This window comes from Crocodylus porosus, unplaced genomic scaffold (assembly GCF_001723895.1).
Source record: "Crocodylus porosus isolate Cpor-Errol unplaced genomic scaffold, CroPor_comp1, whole genome shotgun sequence".
NCBI lineage: Eukaryota > Metazoa > Chordata > Crocodylia > Crocodylidae > Crocodylus > Crocodylus porosus.
Window position 1 is genome coordinate 16252629 of NW_017728918.1, and position 16265 is coordinate 16268893.

The 16265-nt window shown below is 43.7% G+C and overlaps 1 protein-coding gene across 7 annotated transcripts in view; it reads left to right on the forward strand.

Moving 5' to 3' along the window:
• The first annotated feature begins 520 nt into the window (after positions 1–520).
• The window catches only part of PUM2 (pumilio RNA binding family member 2), a 103347-nt gene continuing 87602 nt past the window's right edge, over positions 521–16265 (forward strand). For 6 of the 7 annotated variants that reach the window (XM_019537350.1, XM_019537352.1, XM_019537356.1 and 3 more), the window contains exons 1-3: positions 521–579; positions 1411–1502; positions 4507–4891. In XM_019537350.1, coding sequence (XP_019392895.1) covers positions 4520–4891 — 372 coding nt within the window. In that variant the 5' untranslated portion in view covers positions 521–579; positions 1411–1502; positions 4507–4519. The remainder of the gene's footprint in view (positions 580–1410; positions 1503–4506; positions 4892–16265) is intronic. The other variant, XM_019537354.1, reaches the window with a different exon arrangement.

The following is a 16265-nucleotide window of genomic DNA, read 5'->3' on the forward strand; positions in this document are numbered from 1 at the left end:
CAGCATTCCACTTTGGGAAGTATTGCCAGCAAGTGAATCAGAACTGAGCCTTGTATGTGGCAGTATCTTTAAGGCATCTGCTTGCTTATCTAGTCACTGATTCTGCAGTTCCTTCTGAAGTCTCAGTTCTAGACGTGGCTTTTTGTGAGAAATGGACCTGTGAAAATTACTGTGACCATCACGTGGGCTAGGAAAGAAATAGAAACATTTCTGAAATGTGACAATAGGACAAGTGAATTCTTAATGGTGTAAATGAAACTCCCACATGGGGAGCAAGAATAAGTTCAGAACTAAATTTTGTGACTTAGATGTTGAGCTGTTCATTTTAATATTTTAAAATGTAGCGCACGTGGGGTTTTTTTGTTTTGCTTTCTTTTTTTAAATAAGTGGTTACGATACTATGTTGTTTCTTTATAAGTTAGACCTGGTAATTATTGTAGCTTTGATAATTTCCTCAAACATTTCCAAGCATGTTTATTATTTGACCAATTCTAATGCAACCAAATTACCTCTCACGTAGCCAATCAACTGAAATATTGGAGAAATGGACAGATACAGATTACAGCACTGATGGGCTTTGTAAGTGTTTCAATTGTGAATCTTTTTTTTGTGTCTAAAGCTACCTTAAATCTTTGAGTTTTCTCTCTTGGGAGGGGCACTGGAGAAAGGTATTTTCTATGCCTATCTTTCTGTTTTGGAGTATTTTTTTAAAATGCAACTTAAATTTCACCCAAAAATTTAAAATCAGTATTCCAAAGTACTTATGACTTCTGGGGTTTTTTTGCCTTTGGATTTATAATTGCTCCAAGGATAATGCATACTATGTAAACTGGAGCAAAGCCTGCAAGTATTTTTAAAAGAAAAACTAATTTTGAAGTTCAAGAAAGTATAGCTGCTATGCATATGTACTTAGTTTTGTAGCTCGGTAGCATGCAACTACATGACATTTTGTACAGTTTACATTATAGCAGATGCTAGCGTCCCACTTGAATGAATCTTGGGACTGTTCATTAAAAAATGAAATGCTCCTATAGACGTGGTTTCATTATTTATAGTAACAATGCATTATTATCTTTCATGGTTTATATTGCAAACATCTTAGTTCTCTTAATATTGCCTTTAGAGTTTTGTCAGACTGGGGAGCCTGAACTCTGAAGTTTCAGAATTCATGGCATGTTAATAGCATGCTACCGCAGGGAGGTAAACAGCTTTAGTAATCAAAGCTACATCAAAGTAGTTTTGAGTCTAATGTATTGCATTCAGAACCAAGAATGTTTAAAGTTACAGCAAAGTTCTCATTCCATAACTCTTTTTCTGATTGGAGATAGAGGAAGTATTAACACTGGAAATAAAATATGCATGTTAAGTGGGATAAAAATAAGTCATAACCTTCTTCTGTCCATTTTTCAGATTTAGAAAATTCATTCTAATTGAAGATCTTTCCACATATGAGTTTTTGCCATTCAGATTTTGATACAGTTTCTTGGTACAGATTACGGAAGGTATGAAAGTTATTCTAAAATGAAAATAGCTGGGCATTTTTCAGGTGCCCTGAATTACAACAATATAAGATATTTTATGTTTATCTTTCTCTTGGTCTCAGTGGATTTTTTGTCACTTCCTGCTTAAGACTGATGAACAGAGATCCTGGTTTTCTATGTTTAAAAATCACAAATTCTCTGATTAAAACCCCCCAAATCCGTGTTTTTCTGTGATTGAAATGAAACACCACTATATACAGACGTATTGATTGAACACAATGTTTTATTGATATTTTTACAATTTTAAAGCAATTTGGAAGCATACCAGTGCAGTGCCTCAATGCCTACAAATTTGGCATTTGATTTTGGGATTTTTATCATAGAAAATCAGAGCTCCCCCTGCCCCTTTGCTCAGAAGGACACAGGTCCAGCAGTGGCTGCCTTCCCCTCCCCCCACAACTGCTTTGTGGTACTGAGCAGCCCTGATATTCTGGTGCCCCGCCTATGCCATTACCGCTCACTCCCCACCCATTGTCCCCTGGTCTTCCTGGTGTTCCTCATTCCCTACCTGCAGCCCCAGCTGCCAGGGTTACAGGGCCAAGGACCTGGGTCCACAGCCCTCCTCCCTCCCCCCAGCACCACCTGAGCCGTGGCTGCCACCTGTGGGAGGTAGCAGCTTCTGCGGCAGAGTGGAATGCAGAGCCTGGCTTTCCCTCCCCAATGGGCAGCACACTTGGAGCAGAGCCTGGGCGGGGGGGGGCGGGTGGTCTGCCTGCTATGGACTTGAGTGGGGGAGGGGCCAACTCCTCACCACTGTATGCACTGCTATGGACTTGCGTGGGGTTGGACATGGGGGGGCATGTGCCACCCAGATTTATCCACAGGGTGGGTGCCAGTCAGAGAACCTTGACGGCATCACTGCTAGCAGCCCCTCACTGCCATGAAGAGTGTCTGCCCCTTGCCCTCCTGGCAGCAGCAAGGGTGGCAGTGCAGGGCTTGTGGTGTTGGAGCCTGGGCCTGGTCTGCTGTGCTGTGCCAGGTCCACCTGCTGGGCTGCAGAGGCCCATGCAGGAGGGCAGCAGGGAGGGAAGCCCCAACCCCACAGCTGAGCCACGTCGGCCATCATGGCAGTGAGGAGCTCCCAGCAGTGGTGGCATCAAGGTTCCTCGCCTGGCCCCACTCTGCCCTGCTGTGCCGGGTCTCGCCCACTGGGCTGTGGAGGCCCCCAAGGGAAGCGCAGCAGGGTGGAGAGCTCACAGTCGGCAGCCTGCCCCACTCTATGCACAAATCTGGGGTAGGGGTCCACCAGTAGAGAATTTTGGGGCCAATACAGATGGCCAATTTTTAATGAGCCATATCAGCTGATACTGATCCAGTTCCAATATGCAGCCGGGCAGCATGGAGAGCAGTGTCTAGCTGGTAGGTCTGTAGTGGGGGAAGGGGGTGAGAGGAAGGGGCCTAGGGAGGGGCAGATAGAGCTGCTCGCGGCTCCGCTCTAGCTGTGCAGCTCCTGACCCAGCCCCACACCCTCCCTCACCTCTGGGGCCTCAATCTGCCCCCCTCACCCCTTCCCCAACAGCAGACTTAACAGCTGGACCTGGCTGCTATCCACCTTGCTGGCCTGTGCTCGTGGCCACCTGTGTGCATGTATGGGGCATTTGTTGGTAGTATTATCAACCACATCAGCCAAAAAAAGCCGATTGCCGATGCAGTCAGTTTTCCTTATATCGGTGCCAATCTGATATGGTACAAATGTATCAGTGCACCTATAATCTGCGGGGCACATGCCCCCCCCAGGTTAGTACACAGAGGTGGAGAGCAAGCTGCCCTGTCCCCCCAGATGAGCTGCCCGTGACTCTGTGCCACTCCTCACCCAGCCCTGTGGCTGTGCGTTCCAGCCCCACGCATGGCTCTGGCTGGTCAGCAGCCCTGCCCAGTTCCCTCCTTCCCTCACTGTGGGGGCCTCAATTCCTCCTCTTCCCCCCTGCACCAGACATACCTGAGGGAGATACTTTCTATGCTCCCTCAGGCCATCTGCACTTGTGCAGATGCACATACACATGGTGCCCCCTGCTTGACTGTCCTCCTCCTGCTCCCCCCAGCCCCTTCCGGGCTATAATTCTGCTGTGCCAACCTACAAGGGGAAACGCACTGTTTCCCATGTTTCTCTACTTTAAATCCAGGTTTTTCTGTTAAATCTGTTTTTACTGCGTTTTTCTGTGGCAAATAGAAAACCCAGATCCCTGCTGATGAGGAAATGGACAGAGGAGAAATGTAGCAATCAGAAGGTGGTAGAAAAGTTCATTTTTACCACTTAAAAGACCTAGTCAGTAAAATATAAGCAAGTCCATTATTAATCTGGTATGTGGTCATCAGTAATATTTGTTTCTAGCCAAAAGTGAAATATTTAGAAACGGTTGGCACAGTGTTTTAGTCATCATGAAATCTAGTGATCTTTAATAAAAATTTACAGCCACTTTGGTTGTGGAATTTCTTATTACTGAGAAACTGTATTAAAGTTTTACACACAGTTCAGCAAGGCTGTAAGAAGGCCCATGGACTTTTTCATGTATAAGTGACATCAAGATTTAGAAGTTAGCTTGTTAGCTTGCTTTATTACTTCGTGTAAGGACTTGTAGGCTGTGAAAAACGCAATTCATAACCTCTTTATGTAATTTTTAAGGAATTTGTACATTAGCTGATCCTGTAAAAAGTCACTAAATCTAAATTCTAAAATTAAAGTTGATCAAGTTCAGCTACAAATATGGAGCTGATAATTGTATACTGAATTACAGCTTGTTAATGTATTGTCTCTTAGAATCTTGTGGTAATTTATACATTTATTTTAATGGCTTAGTTTGGCTTACTATTTTTGCTTAATTAGAAAGAAGCCTATGCCAACATCTTTAACAGAAAGCACTGTTCTTATACAGTTTGGATTTTTTTTGAAATCCTAATTATAAGAACTATGTATTTTAAAGACCTATGGAAAGCTTTTTATGTTATCAAGACTTTTTCTTTTTAGGTTCCTGCGTGGAATGAGCATTCCTTGTGTCTTCCTAGGCATGAATGAAGTGGCCTGGCAGGAGACCAGAGGAATGATGCATGCGAACATTGGTCAGGAAGCCAGTGGGGTTGGAGTAGGGGTTGCCCCAGCTGGAACAGTAGTTGAAGCAACAGCAGGGCCAGGTCCTGGAGCATCAGGGCCCAATTCAGGTGGAAACAATCCTCACACCATCCCTGCAGCTGCAGAGTCAGGTGCTTCCAGTGTCCAGGTACCCCTCAGTGGACGGTCTCAGGATGATGCCACAGTTGGATATTTTTTCCAGAGGCAGGCTGGTCAGCAGTTGCGTGGCTATTTCATCAAACACCACTGGCCCACAGGGGATAGCATTCATGTAGATCATTCGGTAGGTAGTTTGTTTTTCATTCAAACACTTCTCATGTTTCCTCTTGAATTCATATCTTTCAGAAAAATAAGTGAGTTAAGCCAATCTTTCTGTATCAAGGGTAGCTTCATAGAATATGCTATTCCAAAATCTAAACCACTATGTTACTTTTGTTTAAGCATTTGCATTAGACCATATGCCAGTTCGTTATTGCTTTGGTAATTTTAAAATGTTAATAACGAACCGTAAGTTTTTGAACATTATGTATTTCAGTAAGTATTTAGTGTTTCCTAAGAGCACTACAAATAATTAGATTACTAGATCAGAACTTAGTTGAGTTGATAAATGATTGTTTTAGTTTAATAAAAGACCAAGTTAATGTCTTTAAAATGAGAAGTAAGATGCATCTTGCACACAATCTTACTTGTTACACTTGCAGGTAAAAAAAATACTTGTATTATTGAGGCTAGACAAGTAAATAGTAGAACTTAATAAAGACTGCAGAGGTTTCTCTTATTTAAACTTGACTGTGTACAGTAGGGTTTTAACTATTGCTTGTTGCAGATAGTTTACCATGGTATGTGAGCTTCTAACATGTCAACCTGTGCAGCTTTCTTATTTCTTTGGTTAAAAAAAGATACGTTTGCATTTTAGAGAGCAGAATCTTTTCCTCACTAACTGCATAATATCACTGACTTTGATTAATCAACAATTTAGCATACTTTCCCAAACCAAATGGTTGTAGAAAATACTCCAAAGCAATGTAGTGAAATACAGGAAGCAAGTGTAAATTCTGTTTCCCACTAACTTGAAAGATCTGTTATCATTATTTTTCCAATCTGCCTTCTGTCATTCTTTGTTAATTACTCTTATTTTTCTGTAATTGTTCCATTTTTTTATTTTTGCACCTTTTGCCTTCTCTAATATTAAGCTGCAAAGGAAAATTAAAAATCTTTTCCCCTTACCTGCTTTTTTACATTTGTAGATGCAGGGGCATCTTAGAGTTGATATCAAATAATGAACAGCTGGATGTTGTTCTTGGATCAATTTTTGTTACAGTTTTTCAGGGAGGATGTTTTATGTGTAGGTTTAAACTATTCAAAGACAAGTAACTGATAAGTAAAGTCCACATCTTTTCTCCCTGCAGTGGAGATCAGAAGGAGCTGCAAAAGAGATTACATCCCAGTATAGTAGTTACTTTAGGTTTATCAGAATATTCCTGTGTTGAGGAACAGAGGAAGGTAAATGTCAAGTACCTAATGTACTTAAAAACATATTCACAGGGAACAGAAGACATATTCAAACAGTTTTATGCATTATTAAAATCCAGGAAAGGAGAAACTTACTTTATTTTTTCTGTTCATCTTTACATGGAAACTGCATTCTTCAAATCTTAATTATTGTAAGCAATGTCTCCACTATATTCAGCTCTTTTTTTTTTTTAACTGCTTTCTGTTCCCTTTAGCAATTTAGAAACATGAAAAGTTGCTTTGAAACTCCAGATCAGTAGATTTCCCTAGTTCTGTTGTGCGTGCTGTAAGAGTTTCAGGATGTTCTGTCAGCCCCAGCGTGCACAGAACAAGCAGTTTAGGGTTCTCTGGAGATAAAATACCTGAGTAATTTCAATCTCTTTGCAAAAAGTCAAGTACTCAAATATACAAGTATTAGATCTGTGGAAAATTTAAAATAAAAAAGATGCTGGAAGGACTTTAGGCTAGATTGCATTTTGTTTGACATGCATAGGGTAGAGAAGAAATAAGAATGTTGGCCCAGCATATGAAAAGTTTTTCATGTGTTTCATATGTTTTGACTTCTTTAGAAAGAGGGGTTGCAAGTGATGCTAGGAAGAATAAATTTTACTATACTCAGTAAACAAATGAGAGTGTACAGTGTAGTCAAAAAGGTTCTGGATTTAAGAACTTGCTGAAGCGGCCCAGAACTTCTGGAGGAAATGAATTGGTCTTGCAGTTATGCTGAGCCTAGATTAGAAATTGAAATCCTTGTATTCAGCATAGATTACTTAAATCAGCTCTCATTGAGTCATAGAATGTGTGTATATTTCAAAATAAAGAAACAAGGGAAAAAAGGAAGGGAAGAGAATAGCATAGACACAAATGGTAGAACTGAAGTTCTAGCAAGGTTTGAATAAGTTTTATAGTTTCATATTTGTTAGAGTTGGAAGGGACCTCAGTGGATCATAGAGTCTGACCCCCTGCCCTGGTCAGGAAAGAGTGCTGGGGTCATATGACCCCATCCAGGTGTTTGTTCAGTCTCCTCTTAAAGACCCCCAAGGTCGGGGAGAGCACCACCTCCCTTGAAAGCCTGTGCCAGATTCCGGCAACTCTTACCATAAAAAAGTTCTTTCTGATGTCCAGCCTAAATCTGCTCTCTGTCAGTTTGTGGCTGTTGTTCCTGGTTATTCAAAGGGGTGCCCTGGTAAACAGAGCATCTCTTATTTCTTGCGCACCCCCCCCCCAGTGAATTTGTAAATGGCCACAAGATCCCCTCTCATCCTTCTCTTGTGGAGGCTGAAGAGATCCAGGTCCCTCAGTCTCTCCTTGTAGGGCCTTATCTGCAGGCCCCTAACCATATGAGTGGCCTTCCTCTATATCCTCTCAAGGTTATTCACTTCCCTCTTAAAGTGAGGTGCCCAGAACCGGATGCAATACTTCAACTGCAGCCTGACCAGTGCCTCACAGGGGGGAAGTATTACCTCCCTGGACCTGGTAGTGATGCACCTGCTAATGCACGATAGAGTGTGGTTAGCTTTACTGATTACTTTGTCACGTTGATGGCTTGTATTCATCTTTGGGTAGATGTGATATCTTTTATTAGACCAACTAAATAACTGGAAAAAATTGTTCTTTGAAAGCTTTCAGGCACAAACACCCTTCTTCAGGCATAGGGAGAGTCTGCTGGTGAATTGTGTGTTCTCCTGGGTAGAATAGAAGCCAAAATGCAGGTCTGTGAAAACGCAGATGCGTGGCAGTGAGGATCAGAGTGGAAGACAATAGGTATGAAGTGTATTTGGATTTGTGTGTCATAGTCAGAGAATTGTTGATGTTCAGTCCTCTGGGAATGATGTTGTGTTTCTTACATAGGCTTAGAAAATATGTCTCGCACAACCTTCACATCTATTGTTTTCCACCCCTCTGATCCTCAGTGCCACACATTTTCATTTGTACAGATCCGTATTTTGGCTCGCTCTCTCTCTTTCTGTGTCTGTCTGTGTCTGTCTGTCAATAGGTACATGATGAAATCTTGGATGTTACAAACTACTTAGCTTTTAGCATTGTGAAAGCTAGTTGAAATAATTTAAAAATTGAAATCAGAAACCCACGTGTTGGCATGAGATAGTTGGGACAGAAATTCAGTAAAGGTTTATTTTTCTCTTCAGTTTATTAGAATTCTTTAACTCATCAAAAAAAAGTTCTTTATGCTGGCTATTTTCCTTTTTCAGCATGAAAATTGCTAAGGAGACTCAGGAGTTATTGAGGGAAGTGGGAGAAGGTGAAGTGTTGGCAGAAGGGAAGCAACCTAAGACAGTTAAAATAAATACAGTGGAACCTGGACACTTTGACTTAGGTTTTTCCAGCAGTTCTCAATCTTTTGCACCTTAGGTCCCACCAACCATTTTGTCAAAAAACCCTGGTCCCATCATGATAAAAATAAAACCCCACATACTGAACAAATCCTGTCAAAATTGCACTGTTCAAGATACCTGTTAGTTCAAATATTTAAAGTGCAAACAACTTCGATTTTTTTCAATCAGGCAATGAGTTGAAGTCCCACCTACAAGACCTTCGCATCCCATCAGTGGACTGTATCCCACGGAGTGAGAAACTTGCTTTATCCTGTTGCAAAAATCAGGGTTTGTGAAGTATGGGTGGGAGGAGTTATACACAGCTGAAATAAACTGTGGGCTGCTGATGTGCTCCAGCTGTTTGCTGTGGCTTTTATTTCAAAGGGTGATACTTCTTATGAGCTTATGCAGGACCACTGATGAGCTCAGAGTGGAGAAACAGTACCCTTTGAAGTAAAAGCTGCAACAAAGAGCTGAACAACTCCTCCTTTATTCACCTTGGGCTGACAGATGAAGTAGTGTGTGACCACCCAGATCTGAATGATCTAGGTTGCCCTATAATAAAACTTGAGTAATTTGTATTATAATCTAATATGATTAAGATTAAATAGGTGTCCTAGAGTTCTATAGTAGAGTTGATTTTAATGTCTTCAAAAGCAGTGTGAACAGCGGAGTGGAAAAGTTTCAAATCAGTTAGCTAAGACTAAAAATGGATGCAGAGGACTTTAGAGAATGGTCAGCATGTGTCAAATAGGAAAACCCTTATTGATAAATGGAAAGTAGTTGATAAATCTGTAAATCTGTGAAATTATTACGACCTGAATCACTTTGGCAACACATTTTGACCTATTTACTCTGTAAGTGCCTCAACATATAAAGAAATATGGGAGTAAAATTACCAAAAAACATGCCATTTATATAAATTGATAGCTTCTCTTATTTATAATTATGTTCAGCTATGGTTGTTTCATATGGTGATATATCTAGCTGCTATAGGATGAAAGCATACATGTCCAATTACTGGATACATGGAAAAGCTCCCATTTGAGGATCAATTGGACTACTTAGTCAAGATAGAAGAAATTAAAGCTGTACAGAATAACAAATATGAAGCAGAAAGGGGGCAAGAGCACCTATTCATATAATACTAGAGCCAATGGGACTGACTAAATTAGAAAGGCAGTGCATTTAAATGTAAGGAAAAGGCATGTTTAACACACAATTGTTTGTTGCAAGGCGTGGCTAGAAACAAGAGTGTAATATAATTCAGCAGAACATCCACCACTGAATACGATCAGAAATAATTTACAATGCAGACCCTCATTCTTCAGAGCATAAGCTTGCCCCTACTTGACAGAATTAGGTAGCAGCTTCCCTTCCTTAAATATACAACTGTCCATCATAGGGTTTTTTGCACTTTAGCTGAAACGTTCACTGTTGACTGTGGGACAAGACTAATGTCTGTTCTAACACTGGAGTAGTGATCTGGACTGTTCTGTTCTGATAATGTGTGACTTTCAGTCCTGAAGAAGTCTGTAGAATTGCAGATGATGATTCGGTTGTTAGAGGAAGGCATTTGTCCTCTGTGGCATCATCCCTTCCTTAATTCTTTAGGGTAAGTAGGTTATGGCTGTTCATCATTGACTTAAGCTGGTTCTGTCTGTACCTTGTGGAGACTTGTAGGACTTGAGAATTCAGTGCACTGCACTTGGGCAGTAGCAGTGTCCACTGCTGGAAGTAAGGCTACTCTAGAGGCTGAGGTGGGCTTTTTGGGAGGGAACTGCTTCAGTGGAAGTTCAAGACATGTTTTCAGGAGTCTCTAGGTCCAGCAGAAAGCAGTGCTTATAGGTTAGGAATGCCAGGGAAATAGTGCAATTAAAGCAAGACATCAGTAATCTACAATGCTTATGAATAGTGGCGTTTTAAGCAAGGTCTTAACCAGGTTCCAGTTGGAGTATTTTGTCTCATTTTGAGCACTTTGCTTCTGTTGACATTTATAGCCTTTTGGCAAGGTACAGAGAACAGCAGCCAAATACTTAATGAGAAATTGGGGGATTTAGCTAAGTTGTCTGAAAAGCTTATTCCTATGTTGTGGAGAAGAAGCTGCTAGTAGATCTGTTGCACAGCCCCTGTACTTCAAGAGCATGTTACGTAGGGAGCTGTTTTAATCATGCTGTGACAGGAAAATGCCTAGGTATTGTCAGATTTTAAGAAAAAGAAAAGGAGAAAAAAGCAACAATGACTGTTCCTGGATATTGATGGACATGGTCATCAGTGGCAGCCCCAAAACTCCACACTGCCACCCAAATGTAGTTTCTCCACTTTTGCATGCCTCCAGACCCACACAGCTTCCCAGATGCAGCCTTGCGCTGCTATACACTCCCTGCTCTGTGTTGCTACAAGCTTCTCTCTAGCTATGCACTGAAGCCTGGCCAAAGCTCCATGTTGCCACCTGGCCTCAGACCCACACTGCTGCCCAAAAACATCTCTGCTGTTACCTGGCCCTGTACTGCTGTCCAAATCCAGTCCTGCTGCTGGCCCCACAGATCCAGCCTGGGAAGAGTCCTTGCAGTCTGGACTTGGCTCAGGGCCTGGCATGAGTTTTCCCCCCTTGTTATAAACAAACACACACCTTTCTGCACCAAATCAAAACAGTTTTCTGGACAATAGTGATAATTTGAATTTTGAAATAATACCTAATGCTTAAAGGTTTTCTTGTTTGACTATAATAATGTGTCGACACCCACACAGTCAATAGGGTCGCCATCTGGCTGGAGGGCCGCACCCAGAGGGTGGTAGTGGATGGGTCATTTTTCACTTGGAGGGATGTGGGCAGTGGGGTTCTGCAGGGCTCGGTCCTCGGGCCCGCACTGTTCAACATCTTCATTAGTGACTTGGACAAGGGGGTAAAAAGCACCCTGGTCAAATTTGCTGATAACACTGAGATGTGGGGGGATGTGGGCATGCTAGAAGGGAGGAATAGGCTGCAATCGGACCTAGACAGGTTACGGGGTGGGGGTGGATGAGAACAGGATGGGATTCAACACCGACAAGTGCAAAGTGATGCACCTGGGGAGGAAGAACCAGCACCATACCTACAGGCTGGGGAACTCCCTTCTCATCAGTACAGGGGCAGAGAAGGATCTTGGAGTCATTGACTCCAAGATGAACCTGGGCCAGCAGTGTGGGGATGCAGTCGGGAAGGCTAACCCATACCTTGTCATGCATCCATAGATGCATCTCAAGCAGGTCCAAGGAGGTGATCCTCCCCCTCTGTGCGACACTAGTCAGGCTGCAGCTGGAGTACTGTGTCCAGTTCTGGGCACCGCACTTCAAGAGGGATGTGGACAATATGGAGAGGGTCCAGAGGAGGGCCGCTCGCATGATCAGGTGCAGCAGGGCAGGCCTTATGAGCAGAGGCTACGGGACCTCAGCCTGTTCAGCCTCCACAAGAGAAGGGTGAGCGGGGATCTAGTGGCCTGTTACAAACTAGTCAGGGGGGATCAGCAGACACCAGGGAAGTCCCTGTTCCCCCAAGCACTGCCAGGAGTGACCAGGAATAACGTTCACAAGCTGGCAGAGGATAGATTCAGGCTAGATATCAGGAGGCGCTACTTTACGGTCATGGCAGCTAGGATCTGGAACCACCTTCCAAGAGAAGTTGACCTGGGAGTCTTTAAGAGGAGGTTAGATGTATACCTTGCTGGGGTCGTTTGACCCCAGTAATCTTTCCTGCCATGGCAGGGGGTCAGACTAGATGATCTGCTCAGGTCCCTTCCGACCCTAGAAACTATGAAACTATGAATCTGAGCAGACTGGCCAAATTTTAGGTTGGGGAAAGATGTACAAAATTTCACAGGCATTTAACCTTCTGAAACACTGAATACGATTGGCAGGCAAATCTTATAAGAAGTTCTTGTACTTTGGAGGGAGGACTTGGCCATTGGTTAGTTCCATTGCATATAATTAAATGAATTGAGATTTTTTTTTTTTACCATGTTAGTGACTGACACCTGTTTTCTATAGTGTGATTGCCATGACTTATGCTATAAAATTCAGAATATTCTTACCTTCCTTCTGATTATAGTTATAAAACTATTTTCCTAAATAGAATGGTAATTCATTCTTTGTTCGTATCCATGAAAAGGCATTAGCATTCAGTTGTCAGGTGGAAATGGGGCGTGTGTGTGATGATACTTTGGCAGAATGCTTGAAGATTGTACCTAGGAATGTCTTGACAATATTTGGGGGAAAGATTTGAAGCTCTTTTTAGTGCTTTAAAACTTAATCCTCTAGAGTGTGCAATACTACCATATTTCCTCACATTCCACATGCACCTTGTTTTTGGAAGGCAGCTGTAGAGAGAGTTTTTTTTCCAGAATTGTGACCAACTGATAGAGTAAGTCCTCCTGGACACGTAGTGTGGCATTCCAGGAGACAGTCTGGTGTGGCAAGGGCATAACAAGGCCAGGCCCCAGACTTCTGCAAGGACAGTAGCAAGCTGCTACTTCTTTACTGTGTAAATAGCTTTTATATATGTTCCTGTAAATATGAAGTGTTTACACTCTACAAGCCTCATCGAGATACTACATACTGCATGCAGCAGCTCACTTGCAGTCGGGCAGCTCAAAATGAAAGGACTCTGCTTTCAGGGCCACAGATGTGACAGCCACCTTGGCAGCTGCAAGTCGCTGCCTATTTTGAGGGCGGGCACTTATTTCGGGTGGAGGGCTGCTTAACGATGTTTGAGCTTTCAAGGGCTGCATGAGTTGCGCTGCCCCCTAGTCAGCATCTTAGGAGCAGCATTCCCACCCCATACCACCCTGACCTTTGCCACCAGAAGCCTCTTCCCTTGTCCTCTGGAAATACTCATTTTGCAAGGGGGATTTGCTATCTTAGAACCAGAAAAAAACAAATCATATGCTAAAACCAAACACCTACTATAACATTTTAATTTTATTAAAAAAAATGTTGTTGTTATTTGTTTGCTTACTGTATTTGGAGGTAATTGCACAATAACTCAAAAATATATTCTTAGTCTTGTGTATTGTGGGGATCTGTGTGTGGGGGGGGTGGCTGTGTGTTGGGCTGTAGGGTATGTTGGGGGGGTTGTGTATTTGTGGGGGCAGAGTTTTGGGGGGTGGCAAGGGTGTGGGGATCCCCCCATGTGCCCCCCCCCATGGTGCAGCAGCAGGCGGCGGGGGCACTCAGGGCTCCTATGCCTGGCTCCAGCCACTGCTACACATTGCGGCAAGGAGCACAACCCCCACCAGCCTGTTTCTATCTTGGGTGCTCCTCGCTGTTCACCTCCAGCCCTTGCACTCACGTGGCGGGGGAGGGAAGCCCCACATGCTGGAGCCGTCTACCTTCTCTGTCCCAGCCAGCTCTAGTGTGTGGGGCTTCCCTCCTGTGCTGTGTGAGTGAGGGTGCAGTGTGCGCGTGGCTGAGAGTACCCACATCAGAGATGACCTGGTGGGGGCTGCACTCCATGTGATGTGCAGTGCTGACTGGAGCTAGGCACAGGCACCCTGGTCACCCCGCCTGCTGTTGCTGCTGTCACTGCCTACTGGGCTGAGCGCCATGGGGAGAGTGTGGTGACTGGGTTCCCACACCCTTCCCCCGCCCTCCCTCACACCCAGACACTGCCCACCCAAGCTTTGTGCTGCTGCTGCCCCCCTGGGTGCAGGCTGTGCCTGCCACTACCCCACACTCTATGTTCTTGCGCAGCTGCAGCTTTGCCCCACTCCGACCACTTCCCTACCTGCTTCCTGGAGCCAGTGGGACACCAGGAAAGTGAAGCAGGTCCCTGGTAGCAGCAGTAGCAGTCCTACCCAGAAGTTGTGTGCTGGCTGGGCTGTTCTGCCCACAAGGGTGGGAGTGAAGTGCAGTAAGGTGTGTTGGGGGGCTTATACTTGGGCACCTCACTCTCACCCTTGTGCGTGGAATGGCTAGGTGGGGCAGAATTCGTTGGTGGGCGCTGTGGGCTGAATGACAGTGCCTAGTGGCCTCGGTTCTGGCCCGCAGGCCATATTTTGCCCTTCCCTGGTCTGTTTGCTTCTGTGCTCCCTTGTTTCTGTTCCAGTGAAGAAAAATACAATTTTTGAGGTCTGGTTTTAGTGTGAAAAAGTCTGTATAGTATGCAAATCTTTTTTTTTTTTTTTTTTGTCTTAACACATGGATTAGGAAACTTTTTTTACTGCAAGTCTTCTAGAGTTTTCCAAGTTTAGGTAAGTTATGAGAACTGGAGGAAAATTTAAGAAAATGTTAAAATATATTTTCCTGTTGGGTATGCTAAAAGATTGAATTTAATATTCTGTCTATTTTTTGGTTCCCTTTCCCAGTGAAGTCTGGGAAGCCATTGCTGTCTCATGCTGAAATCATCTGTCCAACATCCACAGTCAAAAGGAGCTACAATAAACAGCTCAGTCAAGACTGGACTTCTGTTTTAATATATTTTTCATTTAACTTATAACTCTTCTTGAATGGAGAGAGAGGAATTAGGGGGGTAGCAGCAGCAGCGTAACTTGCTTTTTAAAATTAGTATAAAAAGGAAATCAAAGTTTGGTCTGGCGTGTAGTGGGGGTAGTAGCATTATTTTTGGTTTGGTTTTTAAGTTTGGAAACTGTACCTGGTATGGCTTGTGATCGCTTGTTTGTTAAATAGAGCGCCTCACCAGAAGAAGCTCATTATGTTGGTGCTTAATTTGCAGTAACTGCCCATTGGTTTCCTAGCAGAGTTAAGGTGGTTAGAGATTGGTGCCTAAAACCTATGGGCTTTTCTACATCACTTCCATTCTAATCTAAGATTACTGTCATGTAGCATACCCCACTTACTTGCCTCTGGTCTATGTGCCAAATCCCAGAAATGAGGCAGTGTAGCCAATTAAGAGAGCCCTTGGGCACATGCCAGTGAGCACATCCAAGATTGTCTTAGTGATTCTGGCCACATACTTGGGTACGTTCCAAGGAAGTCACAAAGCCTCAGTAGGAGCAGAAGTGGTTGGGGGAGGGTTTCTTCATGAGCCATCACAGAGGCAGCATAACTGTGCCCTAAATAACTCTTAGGACCTACTTACGTCATACATTATCTTATTACTTATTTCTACTGCTTCTGCTCCCACAGCCCTGTCAGTTGTGGCACTTAAGTTGGATTTCCTTTCCTTCAAGAGCTAATTCCTGTTTCTCCCTTCTTCCTTGGTTTGAAACAAGATGAAACTGGGCGTAAGGTAAAGTGGGGATGGTCAGCCTGTGTTATATGCATACCACAAGTGGTCCAGTCAGCTGCTGTATGTCACTGGAGCCTCGGGGGCGGGGGGCTTGGGGCTAGGGCTAGGATGCTGCTGCTGAGAGGAGGGGTCAGCTGTCACTGCTAAGAGCCAGATTAATGCTTCCCTGCCCGTTCAACTGCAGAATTTAGGCCTTTGGATCTTCACTCGCCTTATAAATCTCCAGTGGTTATAAGTCCAGGCAAGGGTTAGCCTGGCTTTTGGGGGTGACACCTTTCATAGCATCAACCTGCCCCCACTCCATGCAGCTGCAAGGGGGGGAGGCTTAAGCACCCCTACCTCCTTTCCGTCACCCCAGGGCCAAACAATTGTGTCACAATGGTGTTGTTTTAGAAATTATAATAGTCGGGCTGGGCCAGATGTCCAAGGCTAAGCCTGTTGGTAGTTGGGACTTATTTGATACAAAACAGTCTGCTTTCTTTCATAGTTTTCTTAGATGTCATAGACGTTAGGGCTGGAAGGGACCTCGGGAGATCGAGTCCAGCCCCCTGCCCAAAGGGACTGGCCCAGGCTAACATTCTAAGGGA